This window comes from Fundulus heteroclitus, chromosome 5 (genome assembly GCF_011125445.2).
Source record: "Fundulus heteroclitus isolate FHET01 chromosome 5, MU-UCD_Fhet_4.1, whole genome shotgun sequence".
Taxonomy (NCBI): domain Eukaryota; kingdom Metazoa; phylum Chordata; class Actinopteri; order Cyprinodontiformes; family Fundulidae; genus Fundulus; species Fundulus heteroclitus.
In genome coordinates, this window is record NC_046365.1 from 12162860 (window position 1) to 12176813 (window position 13954).

General features: G+C 39.7%; 1 protein-coding gene across 26 annotated transcripts in view; it reads left to right on the top strand.

The window, feature by feature from the left end:
- The window catches only part of ank2a (ankyrin 2a, neuronal), a 114580-nt gene that overhangs the window by 64705 nt on the left and 35921 nt on the right, over nucleotides 1–13954 (top strand). For 24 of the 26 annotated variants that reach the window (XM_036136906.1, XM_036136890.1, XM_036136902.1 and 21 more), the window contains 2 exons: nucleotides 767–12274; nucleotides 12925–13002. In XM_036136906.1, the coding sequence (XP_035992799.1) occupies nucleotides 767–12274; nucleotides 12925–13002 (11586 nt within the window). The remainder of the gene's footprint in view (nucleotides 1–766; nucleotides 12275–12924; nucleotides 13003–13954) is intronic. The other 2 variants (XM_021318035.2, XM_021318045.2) reach the window with 2 other exon arrangements.

Consider the following 13954-nt stretch of genomic DNA (forward strand, 5'->3'; position numbering starts at 1 on the left):
GTGTAGCCTGTGTTTACTACCTGGTTCCTGAGCTAAACAAATGAGAGTCCCCATGGTTCCTAAAAACACAGCATTTTGTATTTTATTTTGGCAAAAGAACAGCAGCCTGCTAACATGGAAGCCAGTAAGAGAAGCGGACCAGAAATAAAACAGACTATGACATATAGCTATCCTGTAAGTAAAAATTCAGTGATGCTTCACAGCAACAGCAGACCCTTGAGTAAATGACTGGTGTCTGTGAAAGGCATTGTGTATCTGTTGTTCTGATTTTAACCACAAGGTGTTAATACTTATTGTTCCTTTAATATCTATGTTATAATGTTATATTCAGGCACAATGTCAGCAATAATCTTGAGAATATATGTTATTCTGCCTTGTTGGTTAATTTTACATGCAGATTTCTATGTTACATTCTGTGCTTTTTGTAGAGTTTGTGTTAGATACCTAAATCTGTAGTAAACAACATCAGATTTGCCTGGTTCTTGTCCACATTCTGCCTCTCTTATTTTACTCCTCTTGGCTTTTGCTTATGCTTTTGCTGCTCTTTTTCCTTTCAAACCTTCTGGACTACTGTGTCCCCTTTTTGGCCTTTTTTCCAAGATTTCCTTATCTTCTGCCCTGTCAGTCTTCTTCTTCTTTCACTGTGAACTGAAGATGGATATTTGATGACATTGTCTTGACGGTTTTCTGATGTCTCTCTTTCCCACTTGATTTGTCCCACATGTTATCTACCCTTTTTGGTTATGAAACTTTTTTTTCACTGAAGATGATGGATCTGAGACCACTGATACATTCTCCCTGATAACTAACCAGCCTCTTGATCCTGCAACTCTTGCAAGTCCAGACATTCTGTCAGACATATCGGACATCAGAACATCAGCAGCATTTCCAACAGATGTGTATGAGGAGAGGGCTAGAGTTGTAGTGTTGGCTGATAAATATTCCTTTACTGCAGTGGAACAAATAGAAGATAGGTTTGACAAGACTGGAGAGACTAAAAAAGAGAACCTTGTTCATAGCAGTCCGTCAGCCAAAGAAATGATAGGCTTGGCCTCAAATGTCAACACGGACATGGGAGAAAAATTCGAACAAAGACCTGCTATTAGATATAGTTCACAACAAGATTCCCAAGACAAATCTGAACAAGCTACAAAGGAACAAACAGTTCCACATAACAAGAGACATCCTCCAAATATAGAAAAGCCTAAAAGGAAAAACCGTCAAAAAAGAGAGCTGTCTAGGTGTAGCAGCTCTGAGGGGGAGCTGGAAAGAGTGAGTTCTGAGGAATCTTTGGATGGTGATGCCATTCTTCAAGAGGGTGGCTTTCCAGTTAGCTCAGTTATGGAGCCCCCAGTTTCTCCTTTAGTTATCGAGACACCCATAGGGTCCATAAAAGACAAAGTTAAGGCATTACAGACCAAAGTTGAACAGGAAGACATGCAAAAAATTAGTCAGGGCGTAACATATGAGGAATCTTCAATAACTCTAAAGAAGCAAGAGGAAATCATGCCAGAACTTCCTCGAGTACCCAAATCTCCAAGATCCCAGACAGAAAGATTAGAGGAAACTATGTCAGTGAGGGAGCTAATGGAAGCTTTTCAAACTGGGCAGGACCCATCAAAATGCAAATCTGGCCTTTTTGAGCATAAGGCACCACTTTCTTCTCATAGTGAAACATTAAAAGACAAGCCTACAGACACCGAAGACAAAAGGGGGATAGAGCAGAGTCCAACATATGAGAGCCCCATCATTATCAACCAACCAGGGGATGTGAATAAAATGGACAAGACAGACATGACGGATGAGCAAGTTAGCTCAATCAGAAATACTACTGAGAAAACACAGTTGACATCCGAAAGGCCCTGTGGTAAGACAGTAAAATTTGCTGACACAGTTCAGTATGACATTGGAAATGAAGGCCCGGTGGCAGAATTCAGAGAGAGTAAGCCGCTAGAAAAAGAGACACTTTCTGTGAAGGAACGGATGAAACTATTCCAAACTGCGCAGGATTTCCCAGAAGCTTTTTCTGGACCGTCACAACAGAAAGTTTCTTCTGGTAAAACATTTGCATCTGAATCTGAGTCACAGCACCAAGCTCAGAGCCTTGCAGTTCTTAGTCCACAGGCTGATCCCATCTTATATGACAGGAGAGAAGATCAACCAGCAACTTTAACTGGACACAAATCTGAGGAATCAGGAGTATCAGATGGTTCTTCTTTTGGAAGGGCAGTTCCATTTCCTAATATTGTACAAAGTGACCCATTACATGTTAGTGCCCCAGGTGAAGAGCAAGATAAGCCCATCACATCTTCTGTCAAACAGCTAATAAAAACATTCCAGGACCCTTTGAAAACCAAAGTTGACAAACTTAAATCAGTTAGCCCTCAACCCATTCAAAGCATTCAACCCAATGATTTAACATCTCAACAAACACAAAATTATATTCACAACTCTGCTTCAGTTGCCCAAACAATAAGTAAAAAGAGAGATTCTAAAAATGAATCTCAACAAAGTTCTGATATGACCTGTTTTAGAAATACTGTTTTAGAGGAAAAAACTGAGAGGGTTACTTTTTATGATGAAAGGGTCAGCCTTAAGAACGAAGCATTAGACTTCTCAGAGAAAAGCCATGGAGAAATGCAGTTAGATGGATCATTCTTAAGCACTGCTAGGAGTTTATCTGAAGAAGCTCAAATCAGCCCAGATCGCAGACCTTCTGAAGACTTCACTCCTGACATAAAGGCTGAGCTGGAAGAAAGCCCGGAGTATCAGCGGTTCAGACAGACTAGAACAGTTCCAGATGTCAGTTATCAACTTTTGGTCCTTGAAGAGAACCAAGAGTTACCTGGTGATTCTGACACAAATCGAATGTCTCAATACAGTCCTTATTATAGGGAAGACATGAGCTCTGCTGTTCCCGAGACTTCCAAGTGTGCAAGCATGCCAGAATCCTCAGACAAGCATGTTGATTCAACATCCAGCTCAAAGGAAGTGCAACATTCTGACAACCACCAAAGAAGCAATGAAATGACCTTTATGCTTTCAGTAAGTGAAGATAAAAAAGAAGATATTATTTTTGAAGCAGGTGAGGCAAATACAGCAGCTGATTATGGAAGCAAAATACGTAATGGACAAATTGACACTGAAACCATAATCAAAGAGCCAAGACTTCAAGAAATCCAGACAGATGAAAAAACATCTCACCAGGCATCTGCAGCAGAAAAGGATGTCCAAGGAACAACGTTCTTAATGGAAAAGGACTTGGACCAGTATTCACCGACTAGGCCTTTTGAAAAAATGAAAATTGATCAGCATTGTCAAGAGACAGTTTTACTAAAGGATATTGATAATGAAACTGTTACATCAATGTCTACTGAAAATAAAATTCCTTTGATGGATGAAAGAACACAGGTTGTGACAGAGAAAAATATAGATTTAGGGACAGATGAAAAAAGAGAGAATGCACTGAAAAAAGACAGAAGATCTGATACATCAAAATCTTTCCCAACAAGTGTTGACAACGGCACCTCAAACAAAGACAATATAACATGCCAAATAAAAGAGGATCATGGTAATGAAGAAGGAGCAGAAACTTACCACTCACGATTGATAGAGAAATACACAAGAGAGGAAGAAGGCAGTGACTTTAAAACCTTCATGGAGGGACTCCCAGCGGAAGAAGAATTGGGTGACAAGAGGACCTCATTTGGTGCCTTTACTAAAACAACATATGTGCAAGGCATGCTATCATCAAACAGTAACTCAGATCAGAACCTCCAGGATATGCCAGTGGATGCCAGGCTTAAAGAGGTGGACATCACCCATAAGAACTTTAAAAAAGCCATGAACACCAGCATGCATATTGGTGCTCATGTTGAGAATGATCAAAGTGAAGAGAAACAGGAACTGACACAGCCTAGTATAAGTACAGTCAGAGAAATTGCAGAATCAGAGGTGCCATTCCAAGAAGTTTCAATCAAGAGGAAGGTGCATCAATCTGTACCTGAGAAAGATATGTCAGGAATGTTGTCACTGCTTGCCTATGACCTTGATCAATGTCTCAAAGAAAAGCCAGTGACAAGACAAAGTCATACTGAAGAAGATCTAGTTAATGAGAGCTGCAAAGAAATCAAACTGGCAAGGGGCACCTCAGAGGATGCTGTACAGAAACAGACAAATGTGCAGACAGTCATACTTGAAGTCAAACAACCAACAGAATATTTGGATCCAGAAACTACATTTGAACAAGTTTACATCACAACTGTACAACAACCTAAAACTGAGAAGAATATGTCAGGCATGTTGGCACTTCTCAGTTCTGATCTAGATGAATATGTTAAAGAAGAGTCAGTGACAAGAAAAGGCTATTTGGAAGATGATGTTGTCCATGAGAATTGTAAAGAAATAAAACTGTCTAGGATTAATTTAGAAGAAAGGGTGGAGGAAGAGGAAAAGTCACATACTGCTTTAATAGCAGCCAAAGAAGAAAGAACAAGTCCAGGTTTGGAGACTGTTTTCCAAAAAGTTCTTATTGAGAGAACTATATATCCAGAACAGTCAGTAACAGAGAAGAATATGTCTGGTATGTTATCACATCTCAGCAGTGGCATGCAGACTCATGTAGTTGAAGTTAAAGATCAACCACAAACCCAAGTTTTGGAGACTCATCTTGAACAGGTTTATGTTATGAGAAAGGGGAGCCCACAAAAGCCAGTTACTAAGAAAGAGATGTCAAGCATATTGTCACATCTGAGTACTGACCTAGATGAATATGTCACAGAAATGCCAGTGACAGCAAAAAGTCATTCTGAGGAAGATCTGGTCAATGAGAGCTGCAAAGAAATAAAACAGGTAAGAGATGGTTTAGAAGATGAGTTGGGAGGAGAAGAAAACATCCAGACTACCCCAGTTGTAGTCAAAGAACAAACAAAATCTTCTGTTTTGGAGGCTGAATTTGAACAAGTTCATGTTGAAAGAAAAGGAAGCCAACAAAAGTATATGACTAAGAAAGATATGTCAAGTATGTTGACACATCTGAGTAGTGACGTGGATGAATGTGTCAAACAAATGCCAATGATGAAGCAAAGCCCTCTGGAGGAGGATCTGGTCCATGAGAGCTGCAAAGAAATAAAAGTGCCAATTGATCATTCAGAAGACCAGATAAGAGAAAATAAAAACATTCACACTGACCCAGTTGTATTCAAAGAACAAACAAAATCTTCTGTTTTGGAGACTGAATTTGAGCAAGTTCATATTGAGAGAAAAGGAAGCCAACAAAAGTCCATGAGTGAGAAGGATATGTCAAGCATGTTGTCACATCTGAGTAGTGACCTGGATGAATGTGTCAAACAAATGCCAGTGACTAGCCAAAGCCATCCTGAGGAAAAACTGGTCAATGAGAGCTGCAAAGAAATAAAAGTGCCAATGGATAATTCAGAAGCCGAGATTGGAGAAAAGGTAAACATTCACACTGACCCAGTTGTAGTCGAACAACACACAGACTCTTCCGTTTTGGAGACTGAATTTGAACAAGTTTATTCTGAGAGAAAAGGAAGCCCACAAAAGTCCATGACTGAGAAAGATATGTCAAGCATGTTGTCACATCTGAGTACTGACATAGATGAATATGTCAAACAAATGCCAGTGACAAGACAAAGTTATTCTGAGGAAGATCTGGTCAATGAGAGCTGCAAAGAAATAAAACTGGTAAGAGATGGTTTAGAAGACGAGTTGAGAGGAGAGGAAAATATTGACACCGACCCAGTTGTAGTCAAAGAACAAACAAAATCTTCTGGTGTGGAGGCTGAATTTGAACAAGTTCATATTGAGAGAAAAGGAAGCCAACAAGAGTCTATGACTGAAAAAGATATGTCAAGCATGTTGACACATCTAAGTGGTGACCTGGATGAATGTGTCAAACAAATGCCAGTGACTAGGCATGGACACCCTGAGGAAGATCTGATCCATGAGAGCTGCAAAGAAATAAAAGTTCCAATTGATCATTCTGAACACCAGATCAGGGAAAAGGAAGACTTCCAGCCTGACCCGGTTGTAGTCAAAGAACAAACAAAATCTTCTTTTGTGGAGGCTGAATTTGAACAAGTTCATATTGAGAGAAAAGGAAGCCAACAAGAGTCTATGACTGAAAAAGATATGTCGAGTATGTTGACACATCTTAGTAGTGACCTGGATGAATGTGTCAAACAAATGCCAGTGACTAGGCAAAGCCACCCTGAGGAAAATCTGGTCAATGACAGTTGCAAAGAAATAAAACTGGTAAGAGATAGTTTAGAAGACCTGTTGGGGGAAGAGGAAGACTTTCAGACCAACCCAGTTGTTGTCGAGGAACAAACACAATTTTCTGTTTTGGAGACTGAATTTGAACAAGTTCATATTGAAAGAAAAGGAAGCCAACAAAAGTCCATGACTGGAAAAGATATGTCAAGCATGTTGACACATCTAAGTAGTGACCTGGATGAATATGTCACACCAATGCCAGTGACTAGGCAAGGCCACCCGGAGGAAGATCTGTTCCATGAGAGCTGCACAGAAATAAAAGTGCCAATTGATAATTCAGAAGACCAGATCAGGGAAAAGGAAGACTTCCAGCCTGACCCGGTTGTAGTCAAAGAACAAACAAAATCTTCTGTTGTGGAGGCTGAATTTGAACAAGTTCATATTGAAAGAAAAGGAAGCCAACAAAAGTCCATGACTGGAAAAGATATGTCAAGCATGTTGACACATCTAAGTAGTGACCTGGATGAATATGTCACACCAATGCCAGTGACTAGGCAAGGCCACCCGGAGGAAGATCTGTTCCATGAGAGCTGCACAGAAATAAAATTGCCAATTGATAATTCAGAAGACCAGATCAGGGAAAAGGAAGACTTCCAGCTTGACCCGGTTGTAGTCAAAGAACAAACAAAATCTTCTGTTGTGGAGGCTGAATTTGAACAAGTTCATATTGAAAGAAAAGGAAGCCAGCAAAAGTACATGACTGGAAAAGATATGTCAGGTATGTTGACACATCTAAGTAGTGACCTGGATGAATATGTCAAACAAATGCCAGTGACTAGGCAAAGCCAATCTGAGGAAGATCTGGTCAATGAGAGCTGCAATGAAATAAAAGTGGTAAGAGATAGTTTAGAAGATGAGTTAGGGGGAGAGGAAAATATTCACACCGACCCAGTTGTAGTCAAAGAACAAACAAAATCTTCAGTTGTGGAGGCTGAATTTGAACAAGTTCATATTGAAAGAAAAGGAAGCCAACAAAAGTCCATGACTGAAAAAGATATGTCAAGTATGTTGACACATCTAAGTGGTGACCTGGATGAATATGTCAAACAAATGCCAGTGACTAAGGCAATGGACAATCCTGAGGAAGATCTGGTCAATGAGAGCTGCAATGAAATAAAAGTGGTAAGAGATAGTTTAGAAGATGAGTTCGGGAGAGAGGAAAATATTCACACTGCCCCAGTTGTAGTCAAAGAAAAAACAAAATCTTCTGTTGTAGAGGCTGAATTTGAACAAGTTCATATTGAAAGAAAAGGAAGCCAACAAAAGTCCATGACTGAAAAAGATATGTCAAGTATGTTGACACATCTAAGTAGTGACCTGGATGAATGTGTCAAACAAATGCCAGTGACTAGGCAAAGCCACCCTGAGGAAGATCTGGTCAATGAGAGCTGCAATGAAATAAAAGTGGTAAGAGATAGTTTAGAAGACGAGTTGGGGAGAGAGGAAAATATTCACACGGACTCAGTTGTAGTCAAAGAACAAACAAAATCTTCTGTTGTGGAGGCTGAATTTGAACAAGTTCATATTGAAAGAAAAGGAAGCCAACAAAAGTCCATGACTGAAAAAGATATGTCAAGTATGTTGACACATCTAAGTGGTGACCTGGATGAATATGTCAAACAAATGCCAGTGACTAGGCAAAGCCAATCTGAGGAAGATCTGGTCAATGAGAGCTGCAATGAAATAAAAGTGGTAAGAGATAGTTTAGAAGAGGAGTTAGGGGGAGAGGAAAATATTCACACCGACCCAGTTGTAGTCAAAGAACAAACAAAATCTTCAGTTGTGGAGGATGAATTTGAACAAGTTCATATTGAAAGAAAAGGAAGCCAACAAAAGTCCATGACTGAAAAAGATATGTCAAGTATGTTGACACATTTAAGTGGTGACCTGGACGAATATGTCAAACAAATGCCAGTGACTAGGCATGGACACCCTGAGGAAGATCTGGTCAATGAGAGCTGCAATGAAATAAAAGTGGTAAGAGATAGTTTAGAAGACGAGTTGGGGAGAGAGGAAAATATTCACACTGACCCAGTTGTAGTAAAAGAAAAACCAAAATCTTCTGTTGTGGAGGCTGAATTTGAACAAGTTCATATTGAAAGAAAAGGAAGCCAACAAATGTCCATGACTGAAAAAGATATGTCAAGTATGTTGACACATCTAAGTAGTGACCTGGACGAATATGCCAAACAAATGCCAGTGACTAGGCAAAGCCATCCTGAGGAAGATCTGGTCTATGAGAGCTGCAAAGAAATAAAAGTTCCAATTGATAATTCAGAAGACCAGATCAGGGAAAAGGAAGACTTTCACCCTAACCCGGTTGTAGTCAAAGAACAAACAAAATCTTCTGTTGTGGAGGCTGAATTTGAACAAGTTCATATTGAAAGAAAAGGAAGCCAACAAATGTCCATGACTGAAAAAGATATGGCAAGTATGTTGACACATCTAAGTAGTGACCTGGACGAATATGCCAAACAAATGCCAGTGACTAGGCAAAGCCATCCTGAGGAAGATCTGGTCCATGAGAGCTGCAAAGAAATAAAAGTTCCAATTGATAATTCAGAAGACCAGATCAGGGAAAAGGAAGACTTTCACCCTAACCCGGTTGTAGTCAAAGAACAAACAAAATCTTCTGTTGTGGAGGCTGAATTTGAACAAGTTCATATTGAGAGAAGAGGAAGCCAACAAGAGTCTATGACTGAAAAAGATATGTCAAGTATGTTGACACATCTAAGTAGTGACCTGGATGAATTTGTCAAACAAATGCCAGTGACTAGGCAAAGCCACCCTGAGGAAGATCTGGTCAATGAGACTTGCAATGAAATAAAAGTGGTAAGAGATAGTTTAGAAGACGAGTTGGGGAGAGAGGAAAATATTCACACGGACCCAGTTGTAGTCAAAGAACAAACAAAATCTTCTGTTGTGGAGACTGAATTTGAACAAGTTCATATTGAAAGAATAGGAAGCCAACAAAAGTCCATGACTGAAAAAGATATGTCAAGTATGTTGACACATCTAAGTAGTGACCTGGATGAATATGTCAAACAAATGCCAGTGACTAGGCATGGACACCCTGAGGAAGATCTGGTCAATGAGAGCTGCACAGAAATAAAAGTGCCAATTGATCATTCAAAAGGCCAGATCAGGGAAAAGGAAGATTTCCAGCCTGACTCGGTTGTAGTCAAAGGACAAACAAAATCTTCTGTTGTGGAGGCTGAATTTGAAAAAGTTCATATTGAGAGAAAAGGAAGCCAACAAGAGTCTATGACTGAAAAAGATATGTCAAGCATGTTGTCACATCTGAGTAGTGACCTGGATGAATATGTTAAACAAATGCCAGTGACTAGGCAAAGCCATCCTGAGGAAGATCTGGTCCATGAGAGCTGCAAAGAAATAAAAGTGCCAATTGATAATTCAGAAGACCAGAACAGGGAAAAGGAAGACTTTCAAACCAACCCAGTTGTTGTCAAAGAACAAAGCACACTTTCATTAGCTTCCACCAATGAAAGTGGAAGCTATACATGCCATGAGGAAAACACTTACAGGAGAGACTCATTGGAGGAAGCTGAAGCAAACCTCTCACAAAGAGCTTCACTGGATTCTGTTGACTCTCTGGATGGGATCACAGACATTGCAAAACCATATCCAAAATATGCTGATGGTAAAACTGATCTTGAAAATACAAGTGCAGCTGCTTCTCCTTCAAATCTCAATGGACAGGGTTGTTTTCAGTTTTCAACTACTTCTTACACACTACAACGTCCATCTGATTTAGAGAGCCTTCAGTCTCAGGAGTTTGATGAATCAGATCAAGAGCCACACCGTCAGGATTCATTAGAGTCCAGCCCTCTTATGGAAGGCAGCTCTTCAAAGAAGTCTCCTGATTCCATTGAGCCAAGCCCTACTAACGAATCTCCATGTCAAGACTCTCTTGAAGGAAGTCCTACTCAACCAAAGGAGCAACAGTTTCAGATGCCAGTTCAGACAGCTGTGTATGAAGATTATGCTTCCCAGCTCAAAGCATGTTTCGCTTCTGACAAAGGTATTCATGCAGATGAGTCCAGCAAGAATACACAAGATAACATAACTGTAATCCCACAAGTGGAAAGTAAAATGATGGATGATGAGTATACCAACACTACACAGAAAATAACTGGAGTTGGTATGCTTTCAGATGAAGGTGTTCACTCTCTCATCAGACAAGACTCTCTTGAAAGTAAGGACAGTGAGAGTGATACCACCTATAAACAATACACTCCAGAGGAAGAAATGTTTAAAATAGCTGTAAAGATCAAAACATTTGATGAAATGGAACAGGAATCCAAAACGAAGACAGACAAATTGTTAGATGCCCCTTCACTGTCTGAGAAAGATTATTATGATGAAAGTGACATAGATTTAAATATTCACCCAGCAATACAGCTCTCCTCAAAAGATGTGCTACACAACCGCTATGATAAATATGTAACAGAAAGCAGCTCTCCTCAACCAGTTGATGATTCATTATGTGTAACTGCAAGTCAGAAAGAGGTATCTGAGAGAAGTGTGACTATGCCCATAGTAGCGGATATATACAAAGATGTGACAGAAGGTGGGAGTTCCCCAGTAACAGAGGCACATTTTTCCCACTCTGTGACAAACGAACATTCCTTACATGGTAACATAGCAATTGAGTCACCACTGACATATGATTCAGAGTTTGTCAATAAATCCCAGGAAAACAAAACTACTACAGGAGTAGAAGATGTCACATTGGGTCATAGTTATAATAATGTAGGCCTACAGGAAAATACTGAGGCTGAGGAACACATGTCACTTGGTGCAGTAGAGGACAGAAAAACACCTAAAGAAACATCTGCTCAGACACCAGGTGGGGAGAAAAGCCCCAGTCCTTTTCAGTTTCAGGAAGGGAAGCTATTTGAAATGACTCGAGGTGGAGCCATTGACATGACAAGAAGAACCTTTGATGAAGAGGAAGGATACTCATTCTTTCATATCACTGAACATCCAGTTGAGGAAGTTGTTTTGGAGGCAACTATTTCAGACACAATGCTTCAAGGGACCCAAAAACAAGAGTTGACTCAGGATCTCTATGATGCAAGTTCTAGTCCTAAATCCAAAACTGTCCCCAAACCATCTCTCGAGAAGTCAGAGCTTGAGAAATTGCTTCAAAATGTTGATCTCTGCAGCCTTACTGACATCAAGCCTGCTTCTCTAGTTGCTTCTGAAACTCATACAGATAATTCAACACAGGCTGAAAGTCTTAAAAGCCTTGGGCTACATTATCTAGACACCACAATAGCTGACCTTCAGTCTGACCCATCAGATGGTGGTCATTTGGTGGATGATGGTTCAGACACCTCATCATCTGATGATGATGAGTTTGACGAAGATGAAGACCAGTGCTCAGTCATAGAAATGAAATATCATCAAGGTTCACCTTCATCCCCGGAAATCAAAGACTCTGCCAAAGTTAGAGAGGGAATATCAATGAGAGAACCACAGATTTCAGACATTGGTCAAGTTGATCAAAAAGTAGAAGAAACACCAATTTCAAATCGTAGAACTAGATCCGAGGATGACACAACTAAGGCCTTTATTAAAGAAGGTAGGAGTTATTCTGATAGCAGGCAACCCTGTAACATATTAAATATTACCCCCTCTAAACCTGCCATTAGCCATGAGAAAGCTTTAGCTGACAAGATTTCATCAAGTTCTCCAACAAATGAAACATCTGTGAGGTCTTCTTTGGAGACTGATGACATGAGTAGCGCTAGTCACATGAGTTCAGATTCTGTTATATTCACATACGACATCCCAGTCTCCCACAGTTCAGATTCTGATGGCAGTCAGTTGCCAGTTGTGTATCCGTCTTGCGGAGCAGAGGATGTGTTTGAGTCCAGGCCTTCCTGGGATGACACAGTGGAAACTCAGATGCAGAGAATCGGTGATGATCAAACTCCAGAATATGCATCAGGTATGGCTTCAGACAAATTGGGCCTTTGGTCTACCTTCTCTCTTTAGCAAATAAGTCCTTTCTTTCTCTTCCAAAGAAGAGTCTCACCATTACTCATTTACCGTTATTTTTACATTGGGATATGCTTCCTCCCATTTTATACTGTTGTCATATTTTATGTGTGTCTGTGTGCACGTGGGTAATAGTGCATTGCACTTGGTAAGTTACTATTATACTTCAGTACAACTATAATTGCAAGATCGAAACTAGAACATTTTGATGAAGCACTATTGTATTGCTGAGATTCTGCGTATCAATAACCCACCTTTACTAATGTTAACAAATCCAGTGCAACATTTGTATACCGTATAGTAACCAACACATTAACAACACTGCTTACACTAATGGCCTAAAAGCATGTTCTGTTTATGTGACCGGGTTGTAACTGTACATAAGCAAACTAAGTTTTGTGTTATAATCCATATAGACATCACACATCCTCATTAACCTTACAGCCTATAGCATAGATTCCTCAAGAAATCACGTTTTGCATCCATTCTGAAATATATTTTATATGTTGTGTATATGTTGGGTATACTGTTAAGGACAGTTGATGTTTTCAACAGGTAGATATCCCCATTTATTTTTTGGCTATGATTGTATTTTTTTAGCTGACTGGCAGAATGATGCTGACAGGAAAGAAGAGACATTAGCAATCATTGCAGATCTTCTTGGTTTCAGCTGGACTGGTAAGTCATTACTTTATATACTGTTGTAAAGAAAAATTTTAAGTATAATGTTGGAAAATACAATATAAACTCAAACTTTTTAAAACGTTTGTTTATGGACATTTTTAATTGAACAAGAGGAGTCTGCATTAACCATCCACTTTATTAGCTGCACCTTATCAACATCAGGTTGAACCCTCGTTTGCGTTCAGAACTGTGTTAATACATCAGAGCATCAACTGAGCAAGGTGTCACAAACCTTCCTCAGAGCTTTAGGTCCATATTGACATCATGACATTACATAGTTGTTTCAGATTTGTCAATGTAAAACTCCTGTTCCACCACAACTCAAAAGATGCCTTATTGGATTTATAACACCAGGAGGCGAACAGCCAGTATACGGGCACAAGGGTGAATGTGAGCACATACAGGTCCCCAGTGGCTAACAACAAACTTGATAGCTTGTTTAAATGTGCCTATAAGTGTCACAGATACCGTTAATCACTATTAATATTACTATTTATGTTTAAATGAACGCGAATGCCACATTCTCTAATTCACATTCTCTTGCGGAGCGAAGGAAATTAACAAACAAGCTATGTTGGAAACAAGGGTTGCTACCCTGGTGCTACCCTGCTACCCTTGTAAGTGCAAACCTACTTGGCGATTAAACTTAATTCTGATTCTGATAACTAGGAGCAAGCCATTGGTAATAGTGGCTAATGGAACATAAGGGAGCTCATTTTAAAGGACTTTTGCGTGATATTTTATCATTTTAGTTGAATGAGAGGATAGGAAAATACATAAAAATGTCAAAGTACCAGCTGTGTTTTAACACTTATCGATGTAAAGTGTATCACAACTTTGTAAACACAACCCAAAACCCATTAGCATGTGGCTGAAAGACTGCTAGGTGTAGCTCAGCTCAATAGATAGCATTGAAAATACATCCACAGGGCTCTCAACTCTCACG